The 26581-nt window shown below is 55.1% G+C and overlaps 1 protein-coding gene across 1 annotated transcript in view; it reads left to right on the top strand.

Annotated features, from left to right (window-relative positions):
- Positions 1–13607: 13607 nt before the first annotated feature.
- The window catches only part of LOC121843317 (tyrosine-protein kinase RYK-like), a gene marked incomplete at its 5' end in the record, with an annotated part of 31180 nt that continues 18206 nt past the window's right edge, over positions 13608–26581 (top strand). The window contains one exon of the mRNA XM_042312919.1: positions 13608–13769. Within this exon, the coding sequence (XP_042168853.1) occupies positions 13608–13769 (162 nt within the window). The remainder of the gene's footprint in view (positions 13770–26581) is intronic.

Genomic DNA, 26581 nt, shown 5'->3' with positions numbered 1-26581 from the left:
GCAGCGGGGCACTGATAGTGCAGCTGCTGCAGCAGCTAGGTAGGCAGATAGGCAGCAGGGCACCGAGTAGCAGGTAGGTAGGTAGATAGCAGCGGGCACTAGCCGAGTGTAGGTAGGTAGATAGGCAGCGGGGCACTGGAGCAGCAGCTAGGTAGGTAGGTAGATAGGCGAGGCACTGAGTAGCAGCAGCAGCAGCTAGGTAAGGCAGAGCAGATAGGCAGCGGGCCAACTGAGCAGCAACAGCAGCTAGCAGCCAGGCAGGCAGACAGATAGGCAGCGGGGCAACTGAGAGTAGCAGCAGCCAGCCAGGCAGGCAGGCAGGCAGACAGGCAGCGGGCACTGAGCAGCAGCCAGGTAGGTAGGCATACAGGCAGCTGGGCACTGAGCGGCAGCTAGGCAGGTAGGCAGACAGAGCAGCGGGCACTGAGTAGCAGCAGCAGCAGCTAGGCAGGCAGGCAGCGGGGCACCGAGCGGCAGCCAGGCAGGGCAGACAGGCAGCGGGGCACTGACCGCAGCAGCCAGGTAGGCAGGCAGGCAGCAGGCTGGCACTGAGTAGCAGCCAGAGCAGGTAGACAGACAGCGCGGCACCGAGCAGCAGCTAGGCTAGGCAGGTAGATAGGCAGCGTTGGCACTGAGCAGCAGCCAGGGCTAGGGCAGGTAGGCAGATATGCAGCTGCTAGCACTGAGCAGCTGAGCTGAGGCAGGCAGGCAGACGCGCTGCGTTGTGCCGCCAACTGATGCAGCCAGGCAGAGGCAGATCAGGCTGGCGCCAGCCGCCAACCCGGTTGCCAGCCAGGCAGGCAGGCAGACAGCTTATGTGCCAAGCACCGAGCAGCAGCCAGGTAGGCAGGCAGGCAGACAGGGCAGGCAGCCGCCACCGGAGACAGCAGCCAGGCAGGCAGACAGACAGGCAGGCAGCGGCAACCATGCTGGCAGCCAGGCAGGCAGGGCAGATTGCGTTGGCAGCCGGGCAACCGAGCAGCAGCCAGGCAGGCAGGCAGACAGGTTGCCGGCACCGATACAGCCAGCCAGGCAGGCAGGCAGATTGCCAGGCAGCGGCAACTGGAGTTAAGAGCCAGGCAGGCAGGCAGACAGGCAGGGCAGCGGGCACCGAGCTGCTGCAGCCAGGCAGGGGCAGATGACAGGCAGGCAGCGGGCACCGAGCAGCAGCCAGGCAGGCAGGCAGATGCAGGCAGCTGGGCAGCGGACAACTGAGCAGGCAGCCAGGCCAGGTAGGCAGATGGTACACCTGCCAAATCGAGCAGCAGCCAGGCAGGCAGATGACAGGGCAGCCGGAGCAACTGCCAGGCAGGCAGGCAGACAGACAGGCGCGGGCACCGATGAGCTGCAGCCAGGCAGGTGCAGATTGGCAGACAGGCTATAAGCAGCGGCACCGATGGAGCAGCCAGGGCAGGCAGGCAGACAGGGCAGCAGCGGCTAACCTGATGTTGCAGCCAGGCAGGCAGGCAGCAGATTGGCAGGCAGCGCCAACTGACGCTGCTAGGCAGGCAGGCAGGCAGATTGGCAGACGGCAGCAAGCGCGGAGCCAGGCAGGCAGGCAGGCAGACAGGCTAGCCTGCAACCTATTGGCCAGGCAGGCAGGCAGACAGGCAGGCAGACAGGCAGCGGCCAACTGAGCCAAGCAGCCAGGCAGGCAGGCAGACAGGCAGACAGGCAGCCGGCAATCGATTGTTGTTGAGCCAGGCAGGCAGGCAGATTGTGCAGGCAGCTGAACTAGCCAAGCAGCCAGGCAGGCAGGCAGGCAGGCAGGCAGCAGACAGGCAACTGAGCTCATACAGCCAGGCAGGCAGGCAGGCAGATTGGCAGCAGCCGGGCACCGATCAGCCAGGCAGGCAGGCAGACAGGCGCCGGCTAACCGGGAGCAGCAGCCAGGCAGGCAGGCAGATAGGCAGGCAGCGGCAACCGAGTAGCAGGTTTCAGGCAGGCAGGCAGACAGGCAGCGGGGCACAGCAGTTAAGCAGCAGCCAGGGCAGACAGACAGGTAATGCAACCGAGCCAACCAGCAGGCAGCAGGCAGACAGGCAGCGGGCACCCTGAGCTGGTGCCAGCCAGGCAGGCAGGCAGGCAGCGGGGCAACTGAGCAGGCAGCTAAGCAGCAGCCAGGCAGACAGACAGGCAGCTGCCAACTGAGCAGCAGTGTAGGCAGGCAGTACAGCGGCACTGAGTAGGCAGCAACCAGGTAGATAGACAGTAGCGGCCACCGAGCAACCAGCCAGGTAGGCAGGCAGACAGGTAGCTGCCAACTGAGCAGCAGCCAGGGTAGGCAGGCAGGCAGAAGGCAGCCGGAGCACCTGAGCAGCAGCCAGGGTAGGTAGGCAGCTGGCACTGGAGCAAAGAGCCAGGCAGGCAGACAGGCACCGAACCGAGCAGCCAGGCAGGCAGGCAGGCAGGCAGGCAGGCAGGCAGGCAGGCAGGCAGGCAGGCAGGCAGACAGGCAGGCAGGCACTGAGCAGCAGCCAGGCAGGTAGGCAGGTAGGCAGGTGGGGCACTGAGTAGCAGCCAGGGGCAGGCAGGCAGATGGCAAGCAACTGGGACACAGCCAGCCAGGCAGGGCAGGGCAGCCGGCAACCGGAGCAGCAGCAGGCAGGCAGGCAGGCTAGCCGGGCACCGGAGCTGCAGCCAGGCAGGCAGGCAGGGCAGGCAGGCAGGCAGGCAGGCAGGCAGGCAACTGAGCAGCAGCCAGGCAGGCAGGCAGGCAGGCGCCGGGCACTGGAGCAGCCAGGCAGGCAGGCAGACAGGCAGCGGCTAACTGAGAGCAGCAGCCAGGGCAGGCAGGCAGATTAGCAGCAAGAACCGAGCCAGCAAGCTGCTGTAGGCTCAGGCAGGCAGGCAGACAGGCAGCCGAATCTGCTGTTAGCCGGGCAGGCAGACAGACAGCAGCGGGCAACCGGAGCTGCAGGCAGGCAGGCAGATGCAGCAGCTGCAACTGAGGCAGGCAGGCAGGCAGATAGGCAGCGTGGCACTAACCGGCAGCAGCAGCAGCCAGGCAGGCAGGCAGATGGAAGCCAGCGGGCCAACTGAGCAGCCAGCCAGGCTCAGGCAGGCAGATTGGCAGCCGGGCAACCTGAGCAGCCAGGGGCAGGCAGGCAGATTGGCAGCGGGGGTAACTGAGCAGCAGCCAGGCAGCTGCTGCTCAGGCAGGCAGGCAGGCAGACAGGCAGCGGCAACGATAAGCTGCCAGCAGGCAGGCAGGCAGATTGGCTGCTATACAACCTGAGCAGCAGCCAGGCAGGCAGGCAGACAGGCTGCCGCAACCTGGGCAGCAGCAGCCAGGCAGGCAGGCAGGCAGACAGGCTAAGAATCGAGCAGGTGCAGGCAGACTGGCTGCCAGGGCAGGGCAGGCAGACAGGCAGCCGGCACTGAGCTGCTGCAGCTCAGGCAGGCAGGCAGACAGATTAGGGCAGCGGCAACCGGCAGCAGCTGCTGCTACCAGGCAGGCAGGCAGACAGGCAGCGGCTAACCGAGCAGCAGCCAGGCAGGCAGGCAGACAGGCAGCCGAACTGAGCAGCAGGTAGGCAGGCAGACAGGGCAAATGGGCACCTGAGCAGCCAGGCAGGCAGGCAGGCAGATGGTCCTGGGCAACTGAGCAGCCAGGCAGGCAGAGAAAGACAGGCAGCTGGGCACCGGATACAAGTTGCAGCCAGGCAGGCAGGCAGGCAGATGTACAGCCGCAACTGAGCAGCAGGCTGCTGAGCCAGGCAGGCAGGCAGACTGAGCAGCAGGGCAGACCATAGCGGCACCTTGCTGCTGCCAGGCAGGCAGACAGGCAGACAGGCACAACTGAGTAGGCAGGCAGGCAGATGGTGGCCAAGCGGCCAACCGAGGCAGAAGGCAGGCAGGCAGGCAGACAGCCAACCTGATTAACTGAGGCAGGCAGGCAGACAGGCAGCGGCAACTGAGTAGCAGCAGCGAGCCAGGCAGGGCAGGCAGACAGGCAGCGGGGCCTGGAGCAGAGCAGCAGCAGCCAGGCAGGCAGATAGACAGGCAGCGGGGCACTGAGGATGCTGTTAAGCAGCCAGGCAGGCAGGCAGGCAGACAGGGCAGCCAAGCAACCTGAGCAGCAGCCAGGCAGGTGAGGCACACAGGCAGCTGAAGAATGAGCCGGCAGCCAGGTAGGCAGGCAGACAGGCAGCGGGCACTGGAGCAGCAGCAGCAGCAGCCAGGTAGGCAGGTTGGAAGCAAGGCTCTGAGCCAGCAGCCAGGGTAGGCAGACAGGGCAGCAGGCACTGAGCTAGCAGCTAGGTAGGTAGATAGACAGCGCTGGCACTGAGTAGCTAGCTAGGTAGGTAGATAGACAGCGGGAGCACTGAGTAGCAGCTAGGTAGGTAGGCAGGTAGATAAAGCAGCGGCTGGCACTGAGTAGCAGCCAGGTAGGTAGGTAGGTAGATATGCAGCGCTGGCACTGAGCAGCAGCTAGGTAGGTAGGTAGATAGGCAGCGGGGCACTGGGCAGCAGCCAGGTAGGTAGGTAGATAGGCAGCGGGAGCACTGGGCAGCAGCTAGGTAGATAGGCAGCGGGGCACTGAGCAGCAGCAGCTAGGTAGGTAGGTAGATAGGCAGCGGGGCACTGAGCAGCAGCAGCTAGGTAGGTAGATAGGCAGCGGGGCACTGAGCAGCAGCAGCTAGGTAGGCAGGTAGGTAGATAGGCAGCGGGGAGCACTGAGCAGCAGCAACTAGTAGGTAGGTAGGCAGCGGGAGGGCACTGAGTAGCAGCTAGGTAGGCAGGCAGACAGGCAGCCACACCGGAGCAGCAGCCAGGCAGGGCAGACAGGCTAGCAAGACCAGATGCAGCAGCCAGGGTAGGTGGTAGGTAGATCCATGGGCACTGAGTACAGCTAGGCAGGCAGGTAGCTGCTAACTGGAGTAGCAGCCAGGTAGGCAGATTGTACTACAGCTGCCAATCGGATAAGTTGCTGAGCCAGGCAGGCAGGCAGGACAGGCAGCCAAGACCGAGCAGTAGATAGACAGGCAGCGGCACTGAGTAGTAGCAACTAGGCAGGCAGGCAGATAGGCAACCGGAGCACTGAAGTAGTAGGTAGGTAGATAGGCAGCCCAACTGAGCAGCAGCTGCCGTAGTACTAAGTAGTAAATCAGTTGAAATAAACAGGAGTAGCAGGTAGGCAGACATGAAATAAATGTGAGCAGCAGCTAGTGGCAGGTGGCAGGCAGGCAGATAAACAGCCGGGGCACTCGAGTAGCAGGCAGGCAGACAAACAGCTGCCAACCGGAGCAGCAGCCAGGCAGGCAGGCAGACAGGCAGCCGGCCCTGAGCAGCAGCAACAGCAGCCAGGCAGGCAGACAGACAGGCAGCCGGGGCACTGAGCAGCAGCACAGTTGCTGGGCAGGCAGGCAGGCAGGCAGACAGGCAGCAGGGCACTGAGCAGCAGCTAGGTAGGCAGGCATACAGGCAGCTGGGCACTGAGCCGGGCAGCCAGGCAGGCAGATAGGCAGCGGGGCACTGAGCAGCAGCAGCCAGGCAGGTAGATAGGCAGCGGGGCACTGAGCAGCAGCAGCAGCAGCTAGGTAGGCAGGCAGGCAGCTGTGGCACTGAGCAGCCAGCCAGGGTAGGTAGATAGGCAGCGTGGGCAACTGAGCAGCTAGGGCAGGCAGGTAGATGGCAGCAGGGCACTGAGTAGCAGCTAGGTAGGTAGGTAGGCAGACAGACAGCGGGGCACTGAGCAGCAGCCAGGCCAGGTAAACAGCGGGGCACTGAGCGGCAGCTAGGTAGGTAGACAGCAGGGGCACTGAGCAGCAGCTAGGTAGGTAGATAGGCAGCGAGGGCACTGAGTAAAGCAGGTAGGTAGGTAGAGTAGATCAGGCAGCGGGGCACTGAGTAGCAGCTAGAGTAGGTAGGTAGAGACAGCGGGAGCACTGAGTAGCAGCTAGGTAGGTAAAGCAGCAGTGGGCACTGAGCAGCAGCTAGGTAGGTAGGTAGGCAGCGGGGCACTGAGTAGCAGCTAGGTGAGGTAGGTAGAGCAGCGGGGCACTGAGCAGCAGCTAGGTAGGTAGTGTAGGCAGCGGGGCACTGAGTAGCAGCTAGGTAGGTAGGTAGAGCAGCGGGGCACTGAGCAGCAGCTAGGTAGGTAGGTAGGTAGGCAGCGGGGCACTGAGCAGCAGCTAGGTAGAGTAGGTAGATAGGCAGCGGGGCACTAGTAGTAGCAGCAGCAGCCAGGTAGGTAGGTAGATAGGCAGCAGGGGCACTGAGCAATCCCAACAGCCAGGCAGGCAGGCAGAATAGGCAGCAGGGGCACTGAGCAGCAGCTGGGTAGGTAGATAGATGACAGCGGGGCACTGGTAGATGAATATAGGTAGATGGGCAGTGGATGCAATATAGAATAATTGGCAGGCAGATTGCCAGCGGCTAACTAGGTAAGCAGAATATAGCCAGGCAGGCAGATAGAATTGAAGCGGGATGCACTGAGCAGCAGAATGCAGCTAGGTAGGTAGATGGCAGCAGGAGCAACTGAGCCAAGCAGCCAGGTAGGCAGGCAGCAGGCAGATAGGCAGCGGGGCACTGAGATAGTAGCAGCAGCAGCTAGGCAGGTAGGTAGATAGGCAGCGGGGCACTAGCAGCAGCCAGGCAGGTTAGGTAGGTGAATGAATGAAGCAGGGCACTGAGCATGGCCAGGCAGGCAGGGCAGACAGGCAAACATGAAACACCGACAGCACAGCAGCCAGGCAGGCAGGCAGGCAGACAGGCAGCGGGAGCACTAGTAGCAGCAGCAGCAGCCAGGTGGTAGTAGACAGGCAGCCGGGCACTGAGCAGCAGCAGCAGCTAGGCAGGTAGGTAGGCAGATAAACATGAGCAACTGGAGCAGCAGCAGCTGCAGCCAGGGCAGGCAGGCAGACAGGCAGCTGCACTACTGGAGCAGCAGCTGCAACTAAGCAGGCAGACAGGCAGCCGGAACACTAGTAGCAGGTAGGCAGGCAGAATAAACAGCTGCGGCACTGAGTAGCAGGTAGGTAGGCAGACAGGCAGCGGGCACTGAGCAGCAGGCAGGCAGGCAGATAGGCAGCCGGGCACTGAGCACAGCCAGGCAGGCAGGTAGATAAACAGCTGGGCACTGAGTAGTAGCAGCAGCAGCAGGTAGGCAGGCAGACAGGCAGCGGGGCACTGAGTAGTAACAACAGCCAGCTAGGTAGGCAGACAGACAGGCGGGGCACTGAGTAGTAGCAGCAGCTAGGCAGGCAGGCAGGCAGATAGGCCGGGGCACCGAGCAGCAGCCAGGCAGGGCAGGCACATAGGCAGCTGGGCACTGATGCCTCGCAGCTAGGCAGGCAGGCAGACAGGGCAGCAGCGGCACTGAGCAGTGCTGCTGCTGCAGCCAGGTGGCAGGCAGGCAGACAGGTGGCACTGAGCAGCAGCTAGGCAGGCAGATAAACAGCCGGGCACCGAGCAGCAGCCAGGCAGGCAGGCAGATGCGCTGGCCAACTGAGCAGCAGCCAGGCAGGCAGACAGGCAGGGCAACTGAGCAGCAGCCAGGTGCCTGGCAGGCAATAAACAACGTGCTTCACTGAGCAGCAGCCAGGCAGGCAGGCAGGCAGATATACAGCGCTGGCACTGAGCAGCCAGCCAGGCAGGCAGGTGATAAACAGCGGGGCACTAGGCAGCAGCCAGGGCAGGCAGGCAGATAAACATGAGCACTAAACAGCAGCTAGGTAGGTAGATGGGCAGCAGGCACTGAGAGCAGCAGCTAGGTAGGTAGGTAGATAGATAGGCAGCGGGCACTGAGCAGCAGCAGCTAGGGTAGGTAGATAGGCAGGCAGCGGGGCACTGAGCAGCAGCTAGGTAGGTAGGTAGATAGGCAGGCAGCGGGGCACTGAGCAGCAGCAGCTAGGTAGGTAGATAGGCAGGCAGCGGGGCACTGAGCAGCAGCTAGGTAGGTAGGTAGATAGGCAGGGCAGCGGGGCACTGAGCAGCAGCTAGGTAGGTAGGTAGATAGGCAGGCAGCGGGGCACTGAGCAGCAGCTAGGTAGGTAGGTAGATAGGCAGGCAGCGGGGCACTGAGCAGCAGCTAGGTAGGTAGGTAGATGCAGTAGCTAGGCAGCGGGGCACTGAGCAGCAGCTAGCTAGGTAGGTAGATAGGCAGCGGGGCACTGAGCAGCAGCTAGGGGCAGATGAGGCAGCAGCACTAGGCAGCTAGGTAGGTAGATAGATAGGCAGCGGGGCACTGAGTAGCAGCTAGCTAGGTAGGCAGACTAGGCAGGGGCACTGAGCAGCAGCTAGGTAGGTAGGTAGATAGGCAGGGCAGGGGCACTGAGTAGCAGGTAGGTAGATAGATAGGCAGCGGGGCACTGAGCAGCAGCAGCTAGGTAGGTAGATAGGCAGGCAGCGGGGCACTGAGCAGCAGCTAGGTAGGTAGGTAGATAGGCAGGAGCGGGGCACTGAGAGCAGCAGCTAGGTAGGTAGGTAGATAGGTAGGCAGGCAGCGGGGCACTGAGCAGCAGCTAGGTAGGTAGGTAGATAGGTAGATAGGCAGCGGGGCACTGAGCAGCAGCTAGGTAGGTAGGTAGATAGGCAGGCAGCTGGGCACTGAGCAGCAGCTAGGTAGGTAGGTAGGTAGGCAGGCAGCGGGGCACTGAGCAGCAGCTAGGTAGGTAGGTAGATAGGTAGATAGGCAGCGGGGCACTGAGCAGCAGCAGGTAGGTAGGTAGATAGGCAGGCAGCGGGGCACTGAGCAGCAGCTAGGTAGGTAGGTAGGTAGATAGGCAGGCGGGGCACTGAGCAGCAGCTAGGTAGGTAGGTAGGTAGATAGGCAGCGGGGCACTGAGCAGCAGCTAGGTAGGTAGGTAGGCAGGCAGGCAGCGGGGCACTGAGCAGCAGCTAGCTAGGTAGGTAGGTAGATAGGCACAGCGGGGCACTGAGCAGCAGCTAGGTAGGTAGGTAGGCAGATAGACAGCGGGGCACTGAGTAGCAGCTAGGTAGGTAGGTAGATAGATAGGCAGCGGGGCACTGAGCAGCAGCTAGGTAGGTAGGTAGGTAGATAGACAGCGGGGCACTGAGTAGCAGCTAGGTAGGTAGGTAGGCAGATAGACAGCGGGGCACTGAGTAGCAGCAGCAGCTAGGTAGGTATAGATAGGTAGCGGGGCACTGAGTAGCAGCCAGGTAGGTAGGTAGGTAGATAGACAGCGGGGCACTGAGTAGCAGCTAGGTAGGTAGGTAGGTAGTTGATGGGGCACTGGGCACTGGCAGCAGCTAGGTAGGTAGGTAGATAGGTAGCGGGGCACTGAGCAGCAGCCAGGTAGGTAGGTAGGCAGCGGGGCACTGAGTAGTAGCTAGGCTAGGTAGATAGATAGGTGGCGGGGCACTGAGCAGCAGCCAGGTAGGTAGGTAGATAGGTAGCGAGGCACTGAGCAGCAGCTAGGTAGGTAGGTAGATAGTAGGCGGGGCACTGAGCAGCAGCTAGGTAGGTAGATGGGGCACCGGAGCACTGAGCAGCAGCAGCTAGGTAGGTAGTGGGGCACTGAGCAGCAGCTAGGTAGGTAGGTAGGTAGGTGCAGGCAGGGGCACTGAGCAGCCCAGCTAGGCAGGTAGATAGGCAGGCAAGTGGGCACTGAGCAGCAGGCTAGGCAGGTAGGTAGTGGCAGGCAGCGGGCACTGCAGGCAGGGCAGAGTGAGCCAGGTAGATAGGGGCACTGAGCAGGCAGGCAGCTAGGTGGTAGGGGCACTGGGCAGGCAGGCAGGCAGGCAGGTAGGCAGGGGCAGGTGGCGAGGCACTGCAGCAGCTAGGTGGAAGGTAGTGGGGCACTGAGCAGCAGCAGTTAGGTAGGTAGTGGGGCACTGAGCAGCAGTTAGGTAGGTAGTAGGGCACTGAGCAGCAGCAGTTAGGTAGGTAGTGGGGCACTGAGCAGCAGCAGGTTAGGCAGGTAGCGGGGCACTGAGCAGCAGCAGGTAGGTAGGTAGATGGGGCAGCGGGGCACTGAGCAGCAGCTTAGGTAGGTAGCGGGGGCACTGAGCAGCAGCAGGTAGGTAGGTGAAAAAAGGGCACTGAGCAGCAGCAGTTAGGTAGGTAGCACTGGGCACTGAGCAGCAGCAGTTAGGTAGGTAGGCACTGCAGAGGTAGCGGGGCACTGAGCAGCAGCTAGGTAGGCAGGTGAAAAATCCTGCACATATACAGAAATCTCTTTAGCAGCAATGCAAATCGAGGTTCCAGAAAGGCCGCCTCATCCACTGAATAAAGTTTCCAAACATATTTAGATAGATAGGCAGCGGGGCACTGAGCAGCAGCTAGGTAGGTAGGTAGGTAGGCAGGCAGCGGGGCACTGAGCAGCAGCTAGGTAGGTAGGTAGGTAGATAGGCAGCGGGGCACTGAGCAGCAGCTAGGTAGGTAGGCAGGCAGGCAGGCAGCGGGGCACTGAGCAGCAGCAGCTAGGTAGGTAGGTAGATAGGCAGGCAGTGGGGCACTGAGCAGCAGCTAGGTAGGTAGGTAGGTAGATAGGCAGCGGGGCACTGAGCAGCAGCTAGGTAGGTAGGTAGGTAGATAGGCAGCGGGCACTGAGCAGCAGCTAGCTAGGTAGGTAGGTAGATAGGCAGCGGGGCACTGAGTAGTAGCTAGGTAGGTAGGCAGCGGGGCACTGAGTAGTAGCTAGTAGCAGCAGCAGCTACTGAGTAGATAGATAGGTAGATAGGGGCACTGAGCACCAGCTAGGTAGGTAGGTAGATAGGTAGCGGGGCACTGAGCAGCAGCTAGGTAGGTAGGTAGGTAGTGGGGCACTGAGTAGTAGCAGCAGCAGCTAGGTAGATAGATAGGTAGCGGGGCACTGAGCAGCAGGTAGGTAGGTAGGCAGCGGGGCACTGAGTAGTAGCAGCAGCAACTAGGTAGATAGATAGGTAGCGGGGCACTGAGCACCAGCTAGGTAGGTAGGTAGATAGGTAGCGGGGCACTGAGCAGCAGCTAGGTAGGTAGGTAGGTGCGGGGCACTGAGCAGCAGCTAGGTAGGTTAGTGGGGCACTGAGCAGCAGCTAGGTAGGTAGCGGGGCACTGAGCAGCAGCTAGGTAGGTAGGTAGGTAGGCGGGCACTGAGCAGCAGCTAGGTAGGTAGTGGGGCACTGAGCAGCAGCTAGGTAGGTAGTGGGGCACTGAGCAGCAGCTAGGTAGGTAGGTAGGTAGGTGGGTAGGTGGCAGGTGGTGGGGCACTGAGCAGCAGCTAGGTAGGTAGGTAGTGGGGCACTGAGCAGCAGCTAGGTAGGTAGGTAGTGGGGCACTGAGCAGCAGCAGCTAGGTAGGTAGGTAGGGGCACTGAGCAGCAGCAGTTAGGTAGGTAGGTGGGGCACTGGCAGGCCAGGCAGGTAGGTAGGTAGGTAGTGGGGCACTGAGCAGCAGCTAGGTAGGTAGTGGGGCACTGAGCAGCAGCAGCTAGGTAGGTAGTGGGGCACTGAGCAGCAGTTAGGTAGGTAGTGGGGCACTGAGCAGCAGCAGTTAGGTAGGTAGTGGGGCACTGAGCAGCAGCAGTTAGGTAGGTAGTGGGGCACTGAGCAGCAGCAGGTAGGTAGGTAGTGGGGCACTGAGCAGCAGCAGGTAGGTAGGTAGCGGGGCACTGAGCAGCAGCAGGTAGGTAGGTAGCGGGGCACTGAGCAGCAGCAGTTAGGTAGGTAGCGGGGCACTGAGCAGCAGTTAGGTAGGTAGCGGGGCACTGAGCAGCAGCTAGGTAGGCAGGTGAAAAAAATCCTGCACATATACAGAAATCTCTTTAGCCAATGCAAATCGAGTTTCCAGAAAGTCCGGAACCTCATCCACTCTGAATAAAGTTTCCAAACATATTTCTGATGTGTTCTCTTGCTCTCTCTCCTTTCCCTGACCACAGATACAGTGCCTTGCAAAAGTATTCACCCCCTTGGCGATTTTCCTATTTTGTTTCATTACAACCTGTAATTTAAATTTCATGAAATAGACCTACACAAAATAGTCAAAATTGGTGAAGTGAAATGAAAAAAATAACTTGTTTAAAAATCCATTTTAAAAATGGAATAGTAGTGTGTGCATATGTATTCACCCCCTTTGCTATGAAGCCCCTAAATAAGATCTGATGCAACCAATTGCCTTCAGAAGTCACATAATTAGTTAATTGCACACAGGTGGACTTTATTTAAGTGTCACATGAGCTCAGTATATACACACCTGTTCTGAAAGGCCCCAGAGTCTGCAACACCATCAAGCAAGGGCACCACCAAGCAAGGGGCACCATGAAGACCAAGGAGCTCTCAAACAGGTCAGGGACAAAGTTGTAGAGAAGTACAGATCAGGGTTGGGTTATGAAAATATATCTGAAACTTTGAACATCCCACGGAGCACCATTAAATCCATTATTAAAAAATGTAAAGAATATGGCAACACAACAAACCTGCCACGAGATGGCCACCCACCAAAACTCACAGACCAGGCAAGGAGGGCATTAATCAGAGAGGCAACAAAGAGACCAAAGATAACCCTGAAGGAGCTACAAAGCTCCACGGCGGATATTGGAGTATCTGTCCATAGGACCACTTTAAACCATATACTCCACAGAGCTGGGCTTTACAGAGGAGTGGCCAGAAAAAAGCAGTTGATTAAAGAAAGAAATAAGCTAACAAGTATGTGGGAGACTCTCCAAAAATATGAAAGAAGGTACTCTGGTCAGATGAGGTTAAAATTGAGCTTTTTGGTCATCAAGGAAAACGTTATGTCTGGCACAAACCCAACACCTCATCACCCCGAGAATAACATCCCCACAGTGAAGCATGGTGGTTGCAGCATCATGCTGTGGGGATGTTTTTCATAGGCAGTGACTGGGAAACTGGTCAGAATTGAAGGAATGATGGATGGCGCTAAATACCGGGACCTTGTTGAGGGGAAACCTGTTTGTCTTCCAGAGATTTGAGACTGGGACAGAGGTTCACCTTCCAGCAGGACAATGACCCTAAGCGTACTGCTAAAGCAACACTCGAGGAAACATTTTTAAATTACTTGGGATGGCCTAGTCAAAGCCCAGACCTCAATCTAATTGAACATTTGTGGTATGAATTAAAGATGGCTGTACACCAGCAGGAACCCATCCAACTTGAAGGAGCTGGAGCAGTTTTGCCTTGAAGAATGGGTGAAAATCCCAGTGATGTGCTAAGCTTAGAGACATACCCCAAGAGACTTACAGCTGTAATTGAGGCAAAAGCTGGCTCTACAGAGTATTGACTGGGGGAATATTTATGCACACAAGTTTTCTGTTTTTTATTTTTTTATTTCTTGTTTGTTTCACAACAAAACGATTTGATCTTCAAAGTGGTAGGCCTGTTGTTTAAATCAAATGATTACAACCCCCCACAAAACAAAAACAAAAATATTCCAGGTTGTAAGGCAACAAAACAGGAAAATGCCAAGGGGGTGAATACTTTCACAAGCCACTGCATGAGCTCTAACTCCGGTCCTCCAGTATCCCCACCAGTACATGTTTTTGTTGTGGCCCTGGACAAGCACACCTTATTCTACTTGTCAGCGAATCTTCAAGCTCTTGACAAGTTGAGTCATGTGTTTTTGTCCGGGGTCACAACAAAACGTGTGCTGTTAGGGGTACTTGAGGACCAGAGTTGGGGAAACGGTAGGCTAACTGATGTAGTATGTCCCCCCCCTCCCTCTCTCCTCCAGGAACCTGCTCCCAATCAGTCATGTGTGTATAGAGGAAGGAGAGAAGCCTATGGTACTACTGCCCTATATGAACTGGGGTAACCTCAAACTGTTCCTGAGACAGTGCAAGCTGGCCGAAGCCAACAACCCACAGGTGAGCTTCTAACCCTGGCTCCGGCCTACTGTCATCCTACCGTTCTATGGCTATCCTACCATTATCCCAAACCCTCTCTCTAGTCTACTGTCATCCTACCGTTCTATGGCTATCCTACCATTACCCCAACCCTCTCTAGTCTGTCATCCTACCATTCTATGGCTATCCTACCATTATCCCAACCCTCTCTAGTCTACTGTCATACTACCATTACCCCAACCCTCTCTAGTCTACTGTCATCCTACCATTCTATGGCTATCCTACCATTATCCCCACCCTCTCTAGTCTACTGTCGTCCTACGGCTATCCTACCATTATCCCAACCCTCTCTAGTCTACTGTCGTTCTATGGCTATCCTACCATTATCCCACCCTCTCTCTAGTCTACTGTCATCCTACCGTTCTATGGCTATCCTACCATTATCCCCACCCTCTCTCTAGTCTACTGTCGTCCTACGGCTATCCTACCATTATTTTATGATCAGTTTATTGGTCACACAAGGTCCAACCGAAATGTGACTTCTGCTTTTAATTCAACCCCTCCGAAATAAACATATGTTTTGAAGAGGTTCTAGGGTCACCCGGGTGCTGCTGTTGTGGGGAGTTAAGGGCACAACGGCAGGCAATGCCATCTAGAAACTGATACCAGCAACTCTCCGCTTGCCAGCTTACTCCCCCACCCCCCACCCCTCGGAACCAAACTGTCAACCCTCTGGTTTCTGGCTCGCCTCTCTAAGCGCTAGGCTACCTGCCACACCTCGTCTTACCATTATCCTACCGGTGTCTTACTGTCGCACTACAGTCGTCCCAACGTCATCCCGTCATACTACTCTCATCCTACCTTCATCCTATATTCAGCCTACATTTATCCTACCATCATCCTACCGTCCGCATAAAGGATATCTGTTCTGGATAAGATATCACAGAAGACTTGCATTGTTGGGGGGAAATAACCTGATACAGTTTATTAATGTTCAGGGCTCTAGACTGCAACCATTTATAGTCTCATTTTGTGACCTTTTTGACTTGGCTGAGCGAATTTAAAAATAAATGTAACTGGTCACATCGGTGCGAGCTGCACATTCTACATGATCACGTCACTCCAAACGTCATGTACAGTGGGGCAAGAAAGTATTTAGGCAGCCACCAATTGTGCAAGTTCTCCCATTTAAAAAAGATGAGGCCTGTAATTTTCATCATAGGTACACTTCAACTATGAAAGACAAAATGAGAAAAAAAATCCAGAAAATCACATTGTAGCAGTTTTTTTATGAATTTATTTGCAAATTATGGTGGAAAATAAGTGTATGTGTACGTATGTATGTACATTATCCCACCCTCTCTCTAGTCTACTGTCATCCTACCGTTCTATGGCTATCCTACCATTATCCCCACCCTCTCTCTAGTCTACTGTCGTCCTACGGCTATACTACCATTATCCTAACCCTCTCTCTAGTCTGTCATCCTACCGTTCTATGGCTATCCTACCATTATCCCAACCCTCTCTCTAGTCTACTGTCGTCCTACCGTTCTATGGCTATCCTACCATTTTCCCAACCCTCTAGTCTACTGTCGTCCTACCGTTCTATGGCTATCCTACCATTATCCCAACCCTCTCTCTAGTCTACTGTCGTCCTACCGTTCTATGGCTATCCTACCATTATCCCAACCCTCTCTCTAGTCTACTGTCGTCCTACCGTTCTATGGCTATCCTACCATTATCCCAACCCTCTCTCTAGTCTACTGTCGTCCTACCGTTCTATTTATATCCTACCATTATCCCAACCCTCTCTCTAGTCTACTGTCGTCCTACCGTTCTATGGCTATCCTACCATTATCCCAACCCTCTCTCTAGTCTACTGTTGTCCTACCGTTCTATATATATCCTACCATTATCCCAACCCTCTCTCTAGTCTACTGTCGTCCTACCGTTCTATATATATCCTACCATTATCCCAACCCTCTCTCTAGTCTACTGTCGTCCTACCGTTCTATGGCTATCCTACCATTATCCCAACCCTCTCTCTAGTCTACTGTCGTCCTACCGTTCTATGGCTATCCTACCATTATCCCAACCCTCTCTCTAGTCTACTGTCGTCCTACCGTTCTATTTATATCCTACCATTATCCCAACCCTCTCTAGTCTACTGTCGTCCTACCGTTCTATGGCTATCCTACCATTATCCCAACCCTCTCTCTAGTCTACTGTCGTCCTACCGTTCTATATATATCCTACCATTATCCCAACCCTCTCTCTAGTCTACTGTCGTCCTACCGTTCTATGGCTATCCTACCATTATCCCAACCCTCTCTCTAGTCTACTGTCGTCCTACCGTTCTATATATATCCTACCATTATCCCAACCCTCTCTCTAGTCTACTGTCGTCCTACCGTTCTATGGCTATCCTACCATTATCCCAACCCTCTCTCTAGTCTACTGTCGTCCTATCGTTCTATAAAAATCCTACCATTATCCCAACCCTCTCTCTAGTCTACTGTCGTCCTACCGTTCTATGGCTATCCTACCATTATCCCAACCCTCTCTCTAGTCTACTGTCGTCCTACCGTTCTATATAAATCCTACATGAAGATTGAAATGGAACAATTCACTTTCTAGCGGACCAAACTAATGCACAGTACACTGTGGCCTGAGCCAGGTATCACTTTGTTTTCTATTCTTTTAAAAAAACGTTTTTAATTATATATATATATATATATATATATATATATATATATATATATATATACTTATTTTCCACCATCATTTATATATATATATACACACACACACACACACAAATGTCTAAACATATATGTTTTCGCTCTGTTATTATGGGGTATTGTGTTTAATTGTGTTTAGATTGATGAAGAAAATAATTGAATCTATTGCGAATTCACTGTAGGCTATGATATTAGTGCACATTAAAATGTAGCCAATTTAAAAAAATATATATCTATTTTTTATTTTACCTTTTTTTATTTTACTAGGCAAGTCCGTTAAGAACAAATTCTTATCTACAACGACGGCCTAGGAACGGTGGGTTAACTGCCTGTTCAGGGGCAGAACGACAGATCTTTACCTTGTCAGCTCTGGGATTCGGTCTTGCAACCTTTCAGTTTCTAGTCCAACGCTCTAACCACTAGGCTACCCTGCCGCCCCAAATTAATCTCTATTTAACGATAGAACATTCTGGAGCCCTCGTGTAACAGTAAAATATAACAATAGTCTATTGTCTACGTAAGGATTACTGGATTCGCTTGCATATAAAAATGGCTCGAATCATTCATTTCTGCTTCGATTAAATAATGGATTTTCTTGAATACCATCTCCGGAGTCTATTACACGTCTTAATAAATCACTGTATGACTGCAAACATTTTTTTTTGGGGGGGGGGGGACCAAATCGTAGGCTGGGAGATGTAAGTCTGGATCCTTGATGTATAACTGATTATATGCTGCTTGTGCAACCCACCGTTCAGACATTACCTTCCCGCCTTAGCATTTCACCTGTCCCCCGTCCCCGTCCACGTCCCCGTCCCCCTAACTCTGTAATAGTGTTAACACAGAACAATAGTGTTTTATTGCAATAGGCACTTAAATACCAGTTTGACAACAACCGATACCCAGACCTGTAAAATGTCTCTCGGGGTTTTTTAAATGCAGTGTGTATTAAAGGGATATTTCCAAGATTTTTGCCTTGTTGTCTACTTCACCGAATTACGATCAACTCGTGAAATGAGTTAGTTTCACAAGCCAACGCTAACTAGCACTAACGCAATGACTGGACATCTATGGGAACAGCTCGTTGTGCTAACCCTAGTTAGCATTTGCGCTAATGCTAATTAGCAACTTCCTTCAAACTGCATGCAGAGACATTTTTAAAATGGTATCCACAAGTTCTTCTGACTCTGGGGAAATTAGATTTTTTTTTCCCCGAATTGCTGAGCTCCCCTTTAATCTGTGGCTCAGGGCAGAGACTGTGTTTCCCATGAAGAGACAATCACCTCATTGTGCTGGGTAACCCCAGGGGTCGTTTGATCCACTTGGCGTAGGCGTTCTCTGAGATGCCTGTAATGTAAATCCAACCGATCAATCAGCCTTGAACCGAGACTCTCGAAGCACACACACCACTTTTAAAATAAGGAGAAGCCTTGTTTAAGGTGCAGACGAAAGAAAAAAAAACTACAGACTAATTTTCCATCACAAGACGAAGCTTGCTGCTCAATAGCAGTAAAGAAAACTTCCTCTGGGATAACACACCACCGCCACTTTGATTCCCATCCATCCTCTCAAAATATACTTTAGGCGATTGTAGGGGCCTAACAAAGACATACTTATAACGGGTTTTTTTCTCTGCTGTCTTGATAAACATGTAGACATAAATCATTGGTGTAATTTTAGAGGGAGACTGAGGTTGTATCTCAAATGGCACCCTATTCCCTATATAGTGCACTACTTCAGACCAAAACACTATGGCACCCTATTCCCTATATAGTGCACTACTTCAGACCAAAACACTATGGCACCCTATTCCCTATATAGTGTGCTACTTCAGACCAAAACACTATGGCACCCTATTCCTTTACATAGTGCACTACTTTAGACCAGAACACTATGGGGAATTAGGTTGCCGTTTGGGAGGCACCCTAAAGTGTCTGAAAAGCACGTAGGGAGCATAGCGTTATTCCAGTCTGTAGCGTAGCGCTATGCCGGTCTGTAGCGCTATGCCGGTCTGTAGCGCTATGCCGGTCTGTAGCGCTACGCCGGTCTGTAGCGCTACGCCGGTCTGTAGCGCTACGCCGGTCTGTAGCGCTACGCCGGTCTGTAGCTAGCGTTACGCCGGTCTGTAGCTAGCGTTACGCCGGTCTGCGGCGTAGCGTTACGCCGGTCTGCGGCGTAGCGTTACGCCGGTCTGTAGCTAGCGTTACGCCGGTCTGTAGCTAGCGTTACGCCGGTCTGTAGCTAGCGTTACGCCGGTCTGTAGCTAGCGTTACGCCGGTCTGTAGCTAGCGTTACGCCGGTCTGCAGCGTAGCGTTACGCCGGTCTGTAGCGTTTGCCAGTCTGCAGCGTAGTGTTATGCCAGTCTGTAGCGTAATACCGGTCTGCAGCGTAGGGTTATGCCAGTCTGCAGCGTAGCGTTATGCCAGTCTATAGCGTAATACCGGTCTGCGGCGTAGCGTTACGCCGGTCTGCGGCGTAGCGTTACGCCGGTCTGCGGCGTAGCGTTACGCCGGTCTGCGGCGTAGCGTTACGCCGGTCTGCGGTCTGCGGCGTAGCGTTACGCCGGTCTAGCGTAGCGTTATGCCGGTCTGCAGCGTAGCGTTATGCCAGTCTGTAGCGTTTGCCAGTCTGCAGCTTAGCGTTATTACAGTCTGTAGCGTAGCGTTATGCCAGTCTGTAGCGTTATGCCAGTCTGCGGCGTAGCGTTATGCCAGTCTGCAGCGTAGCGTTATGCCAGTCTGCAGCGTAGCGTTATGCCAGTCTGCAGCGTAGCGTTATGCCAGTCTGCAGCGTAGCGTTATGCCAGTCTGCAGCGTAGCGTTATGCCAGTCTGTAGCGTTATGCCAGTCTGCAGCGTAGCGTTATGCCAGTCTGCAGCGTAGCGTTATGCCAGTCTGCAGCGTAGCGTTATGCCAGTCTGTAGCGTAGCGTTATGCCAGTCTGCAGCGTAGCGTTATGCCAGTCTGCAGCGTAGCGTTATGCCAGTCTGTAGCGTTTGCCAGTCTGCAGCTTAGCGTTATGCCAGTCTGCGGCGTAGCGTTATGCCAGTCTGCGGCGTAGCGTTATGCCAGTCTGCGGCGTAGCGTTATGCCAGTCTGCAGCGTAGCGTTATGCCAGTCTGCGGCGTAGCGTTATGCCAGTCTGCGGCGTAGCGTTATGCCAGTCTGCGGCGTAGCGTTATGCCAGTCTGCGGCGTAGCGTAATGCCAGTCTGCGGCGTAGCGTAATGCCAGTCTGCGGCGTAGCGTTATGCCAGTCTGTAGCGTTTGCCAGTCTGCAGCGTAGCGTTATTCCAGTCTGTAGCGTTATGCCAGTCTGCGGCGTAGCGTTATGCCAGTCTGCGGCGTAGCGTTATGCCAGTCTGCGGCGTAGCGTTATGCCAGTCTGCGGCGTAGCGTAATGCCAGTCTGCGGCGTAGCGTTATGCCAGTCTGCGGCGTAGCGTTTGCCAGTCTGCGGCGTAGCGTTATTCCAGTCTGTAGCGTTTGCCAGTCTGCAGCGTAGCGTTATTCCAGTCTGTAGCGTAGCGTTATGCCAGTCTGCAGCGTAGCGTTATGCCAGTCTGCAGCGTAGCGTTATGCCAGTCTGTAGCGTGGCGTTATGCCAGTCTGTAGCGTGGCGTTATGCCAGTCTGCAGCGTAGCGTTATGCCAGTCTGTAGCGTAGCGTTATGCCAGTCTGTAGCGTAGCGTTATGCCAGTCTGCAGCGTAGCGTTATGCCAGTCTGCAGCGTGCGTTATGCCAGTCTGCAGCGTAGCGTTATGCCAGTCTGTAGCGTAGCGTTATGCCAGTCTGTAGCGTTATGCCAGTCTGTAGCGTTTGCCAGTCTGCAGCTTAGCGTTATTACAGTCTGTAGCGTAGCGTTATGCCAGTCTGTAGCGTGGCGTTATGCCAGTCTGTAGCGTTATGCCAGTCTGTAGCGTTATGCCAGTCTGTATCGTAGCGTTATGCCAGTCTGTAGCGTAGCGTTATGCCAGTCTGCGGCGTAGCGTTATGCCAGTCTGCAGCGTAGCGTTATGCCAGTCTGCGGCGTAGCGTTATGCCAGTCTGCAGCGTAGCGTTATGCCAGTCTGCGGCGTAGCGTAATGCCAGTCTGCGGCGTAGCGTTATGCCAGTCTGCGGCGTAGCGTAATGCCAGTCTGCGGCGTAGCGTAATGCCAGTCTGCGGCGTAGCGTTATGCCAGTCTGTAGCGTTTGCCAGTCTGCGGCGTAGCGTTATTCCAGTCTGTAGCGTTTGCCAGTCTGCAGCGTAGCGTTATTCCAGTCTGTAGCGTTATGCCAGTCTGCAGCGTAGCGTTATGCCAGTCTGTAGCGTAGCGTTATGCCAGTCTGCAGCGTAGCGTTATGCCAGTCTGCAGCGTAGCGTTATGCCAGTCTGCGGCGTAGCGTTATGCCAGTCTGCGGCGTAGCGTTATGCCAGTCTGCGGCGTAGCGTAATGCCAGTCTGCGGCGTAGCGTAATGCCAGTCTGTGGCGTAGCGTTATGCCAGTCTGTAGCGTTTGCCAGTCTGCAGCGTAGCGTTATTCCAGTCTGTAGCGTTTGCCAGTCTGTAGCGTAGCGTTATGCCAGTCTGCAGCGTAGCGTTATGCCAGTCTGCGGCGTAGCGTTATGCCAGTCTGCGGCGTAGCGTTATTCCGGTCTGCGGCGTAGCGTTTGCCAGTCTGCGGCGTAGCGTTATGCCAGTCTGCAGCGTAGCGTTATTCCAGTCTGTAGCGTTATGCCAGTCTGCAGCGTAGCGTTATGCCAGTCTGCAGCGTAGCGTTATGCCAGTCTGCAGCGTAGCGTTATGACAGTCTGCAGCGTAGCGTTATGACAGTCTGCAGCGTAGCGTTATGCCAGTCTGCAGCGTAGCGTTATGCCAGTCTGCAGCGTAGCGTTATGCCAGTCTGCAGCGTAGCGTTATGCCAGTCTGCAGCGTAGCGTTATGCCAGTCTGCAGCGTAGCGTTATGCCAGTCTGTAGCGTTTGCCAGTCTGCAGCTTAGCGTTATTCCAGTCTGTAGCGTAGCGTTATTCCAGTCTGTAGCGTTATGCCAGTCTGCAGCGTAGCGTTATGCCAGTCTGTAGCGTAGCGTTATGCCAGTCTGCAGCGTAGCGTTATGCCAGTCTGCAGCGTAGCGTTATTCCAGTCTGTAGCGTTATGCCAGTCTGCAGCGTAGCGTTATGCCAGTCTGTAGCGTAGCGTTATGCCAGTCTGCAGCGTAGCGTTATGCCAGTCTGCAGCGTAGCGTTATTCCAGTCTGTAGCGTTTGCCAGTCTGCAGCGTAGCGTTATTCCAGTCTGCAGCGTAGCGTTATTCCAGTCTGTAGCGTTATGCCAGTCTGCAGCGTAGCGTTATGCCAGTCTGTAGCGTAGCGTTATGCCAGTCTGCAGCGTAGCGTTATGCCAGTCTGCAGCGTAGCGTTATGCCAGTCTGTAGCGTAGCGTTATGCCAGTCTGCAGCGTAGCGTTATGCCAGTCTGCAGCGTAGCGTTATTCCAGTCTGTAGCGTTTGCCAGTCTGCAGCGTAGCGTTATGCCAGTCTGCGGCGTAGCGTTATGCCAGTCTGCGGCGTAGCGTTATGCCAGTCTGCGGCGTAGCGTTATGCCAGTCTGCAGCGTAGCGTTATGCCAGTCTGCGGCGTAGCGTTATGCCAGTCTGCAGCGTAGCGTTATGCCAGTCTGCGGCGTAGCGTTATGCCAGTCTGCGGCGTAGCGTTATGCCAGTCTGCGGCGTAGCGTTATGCCAGTCTGCGGCGTAGCGTTATGCCAGTCTGCGGCGTAGCGTAATGCCAGTCTGCGGCGTAGCGTAATGCCAGTCTGCGGCGTAGCGTTATGCCAGTCTGTAGCGTTTGCCAGTCTGCAGCGTAGCGTTATTCCAGTCTGTAGCGTTATGCCAGTCTGCGGCGTAGCGTTATGCCAGTCTGCGGCGTAGCGTTATGCCAGTCTGCGGCGTAGCGTTATGCCAGTCTGCGGCGTAGCGTAATGCCAGTCTGCGGCGTAGCGTTATGCCAGTCTGCGGCGTAGCGTTATGCCAGTCTGTAGCGTTTGCCAGTCTGCGGCGTAGCGTTATTCCAGTCTGTAGCGTTTGCCAGTCTGCAGCGTAGCGTTATTCCAGTCTGTAGCGTAGCGTTATGCCAGTCTGCAGCGTAGCGTTATGCCAGTCTGTAGCGTAGCGTTATGCCAGTCTGTAGCGTTATGCCAGTCTGTAGCGTTTGCCAGTCTGCAGCTTAGCGTTATTACAGTCTGTAGCGTAGCGTTATGCCAGTCTGTAGCGTTATGCCAGTCTGCGGCGTAGCGTTATGCCAGTCTGCGGCGTAGCGTTATGCCAGTCTGCAGCGTAGCGTTATGCCAGTCTGCAGCGTAGCGTTATGCTAGTCTGTAGCGTTATGCCAGTCTGTAGCGTTTGCCAGTCTGCAGCTTAGCGTTATTACAGTCTGTAGCGTAGCGTTATGCCAGTCTGTAGCGTAGCGTTATGCCAGTCTGTAGCGTTATGCCAGTCTGTAGCGTTATGCCAGTCTGTATCGTAGCGTTATGCCAGTCTGTAGCGTAGCGTTATGCCAGTCTGCGGCGTAGCGTTATGCCAGTCTGCAGCGTAGCGTTATGCCAGTCTGCGGCGTAGCGTTATGCCAGTCTGCAGCGTAGCGTTATGCCAGTCTGCGGCGTAGCGTAATGCCAGTCTGCGGCGTAGCGTTATGCCAGTCTGCGGCGTAGCGTAATGCCAGTCTGCGGCGTAGCGTAATGCCAGTCTGCGGCGTAGCGTTATGCCAGTCTGTAGCGTTTGCCAGTCTGCGGCGTAGCGTTATTCCAGTCTGTAGCGTTTGCCAGTCTGCAGCGTAGCGTTATTCCAGTCTGTAGCGTTATGCCAGTCTGCAGCGTAGCGTTATGCCAGTCTGTAGCGTAGCGTTATGCCAGTCTTCAGCGTAGCGTTATGCCAGTCTGCAGCGTAGCGTTATGCCAGTCTGCGGCGTAGCGTTATGCCAGTCTGCGGCGTAGCGTTATGCCAGTCTGCTGCGTAGCGTAATGCCAGTCTGCGGCGTAGCGTAATGCCAGTCTGTGGCGTAGCGTTATGCCAGTCTGTAGCGTTTGCCAGTCTGCAGCGTAGCGTTATTCCAGTCTGTAGCGTTTGCCAGTCTGTAGCGTAGCGTTATGCCAGTCTGCAGCGTAGCGTTATGCCAGTCTGCAGCGTAGCGTTATGCCAGTCTGCAGCGTAGCGTTATGCCAGTCTGTAGCGTAGCGTTATGCCAGTCTGTAGCGTTATGCCAGTCTGTAGCGTTTGCCAGTCTGCAGCTTAGCGTTATTACAGTCTGTAGCGTAGGCGTTATGCCAGTCTGCAGCGTAGCGTTATGCCAGTCTGCAGCGTAGCGTTATGCCAGTCTGCAGCGTGGCGTTATGCCAGTCTGCAGCGTAGCGTTATGCCAGTCTGCAGCGTGGCGTTACGCCAGTCTGCGGCGTAGCGTAATGCCAGTCTGCGGCGTAGCGTTATGCCAGTCTGTAGCGTTATGCCAGTCTGCAGCGTAGCGTTATTCCAGTCTGTAGCGTTATGCCAGTCTGCAGCGTAGCGTTATGCCAGTCTGCAGCGTAGCGTTATGCCAGTCTGTAGCGTAGCGTTATGCCAGTCTGTAGCGTAACGTTATGCCAGTCTGTAGCGTTTGCCAGTCTGCAGCTTAGCGTTATGCCAGTCTGCGGCGTAGCGTAATGCCAGTCTGCGGCGTAGCGTTATGCCAGTCTGCGGCGTAGCGTAATGCCAGTCTGCGGCGTAGCGTAATGCCAGTCTGCGGCGTAGCGTTATGCCAGTCTGTAGCGTTTGCCAGTCTGCAGCGTAGCGTTATTCCAGTCTGTAGCGTTATGCCAGTCTGTAGCGTAGCGTTATGCCAGTCTGCGGCGTAGCGTTATGCCAGTCTGTAGCGTAGCGTTATGCCAGTCTGCGGCGTAGCGTAATGCCAGTCTGCGGCGTAGCGTAATGCCAGTCTGCAGCGTAGCGTAATGCCAGTCTGTAGCGTTATGCCAGTCTGCAGCGTAGCGTTATTCCAGTCTGTAGCGTTATGCCAGTCTGCAGCGTAGCGTTATGCCAGTCTGTAGCGTAGCGTTATGCCAGTCTGCAGCGTAGCGTTATGCCAGTCTGCAGCGTAGCGTTATGCCAGTCTGCGGCGTAGCGTTATGCCAGTCTGCGGCGTAGCGTTATGCCAGTCTGCGGCGTAGCGTAATGCCAGTCTGCGGCGTAGCGTAATGCCAGTCTGTGGCGTAGCGTTATGCCAGTCTGTAGCGTTTGCCAGTCTGCAGCGTAGCGTTATTCCAGTCTGTAGCGTTTGCCAGTCTGTAGCGTAGCGTTATGCCAGTCTGCAGCGTAGCGTTATGCCAGTCTGCAGCGTAGCGTTATGCCAGTCTGCAGCGTAGCGTTATGCCAGTCTGCAGCGTAGCGTTATGCCAGTCTGCAGCGTAGCGTTATGCCAGTCTGCAGCGTAGCGTTATGCCAGTCTGTAGCGTTTGCCAGTCTGCAGCTTAGCGTTATTACAGTCTGTAGCGTAGCGTTATGCCAGTCTGTATCGTAGCGTTATGCCAGTCTGTAGCGTAGGGTTTATGCCAGTCTGCAGCGTAGCGTAATGCCAGTCTGCAGCGTAGCGTTATGCCAGTCTGCAGCGTAGCGTTATGCCAGTCTGCAGCGTAGCGTTATGCCAGTCTGCAGCGTAGCGTTATGACAGTCTGCAGCGTAGCGTTATGCCAGTCTGCAGCGTAGCGTTATGCCAGTCTGCAGCGTAGCGTTATGCCAGTCTGCGGCGTAGCGTAATGCCAGTCTGCGGCGTAGCGTTATGCCAGTCTGTAGCGTTTGCCAGTCTGCAGCGTAGCGTTATTCCAGTCTGTAGCGTTATGCCAGTCTGTAGCGTAGCGTTATGCCAGTCTGTAGCGTTATGCCAGTCTGTAGCGTTTGCCAGTCTGCAGCTTAGCGTTATTACAGTCTGTAGCGTAGCGTTATGCCAGTCTGTAGCGTAGCGTTATGCCAGTCTGTAGCGTTATGCCAGTCTGTAGCGTTATGCCAGTCTGTATCGTAGCGTTATGCCAGTCTGTAGCGTAGCGTTATGCCAGTCTGCGGCGTAGCGTTATGCCAGTCTGCAGCGTAGCGTTATGCCAGTCTGCAGCGTAGCGTTATGCCAGTCTGCGGCGTAGCGTAATGCCAGTCTGCGGCGTAGCGTTATGCCAGTCTGCAGCGTAGCGTTATGCCAGTCTGCGGCGTAGCGTAATGCCAGTCTGCAGCGTAGCGTTATGCCAGTCTGCGGCGTAGCGTAATGCCAGTCTGCAGCGTAGCGTTATGCCAGTCTGTAGCGTTATTCCAGTCTGTAGCGTTATGCCAGTCTGCAGCGTAGTGTTATGCCAGTCTGTAGCGTAGCGTTATGCCAGTCTGTAGCGTAACGTTATGCCAGTCTGTAGCGTTATGCCAGTCTGTAGCGTTTGCCAGTCTGCAGCTTAACGTTATTCCAGTCTGTAGCGTAGCGTTATGCCAGTCTGTAGCGTAGCGTTTATGCCAGTCTGTAGCGTTTATGCCAGTCTGTAGCGTAGCGTAATGCCAGTCTGTAGCGTAGCGTAATGCCAGTCTGTAGCGTAGCGTTATGCCAGTCTGTAGCGTAGCGTAATGCCAGTCTGTAGCGTAGCGTTATGCCAGTCTGTAGCGTAGCGTAATGCCAGTCTGTAGCGTAGCGTAATGCCAGTCTGTAGCGTAGCGTAATGCCAGTCTGTAGCGTAGCGTAATGCCAGTCTGTAGCGTAGCGTAATGCCAGTCTGTAGCGTAGCGTTATGCCAGTCTGTAGCGTGGCGTTATGCCAGTCTGCAGCGTAGCATTATGCCAGTCTGCAGCGTAGCGTTATGCCAGTCTGTAGCGTTATGCCAGTCTGCAGCGTAGCGTTATGCCAGTCTGTAGCGTAGCGTTATGCCAGTCTGCAGCGTAGCGTTATGCCAGTCTGCAGCGTAGCGTTATGCCAGTCTGCAGCGTAGCGTTATGCCAGTCTGCAGCGTAGCGTTATGCCAGTCTGTAGCGTTTGCCAGTCTGCAGCGTAGTGTTATACCGGTCTGCGGCGCAGCGTAATGCCGGTCTGCGGCGCAGCGTAATGCCGGTCTGCGGCGCA

The sequence above is a fragment of the Oncorhynchus tshawytscha genome, unplaced genomic scaffold (genome assembly GCF_018296145.1).
Source record: "Oncorhynchus tshawytscha isolate Ot180627B unplaced genomic scaffold, Otsh_v2.0 Un_contig_4891_pilon_pilon, whole genome shotgun sequence".
Lineage (NCBI taxonomy): Eukaryota > Metazoa > Chordata > Actinopteri > Salmoniformes > Salmonidae > Oncorhynchus > Oncorhynchus tshawytscha.
The sequence above is the reverse complement of the archived record's forward strand: the minus strand, read 5'-3'. Positions and strand labels throughout refer to the sequence as shown.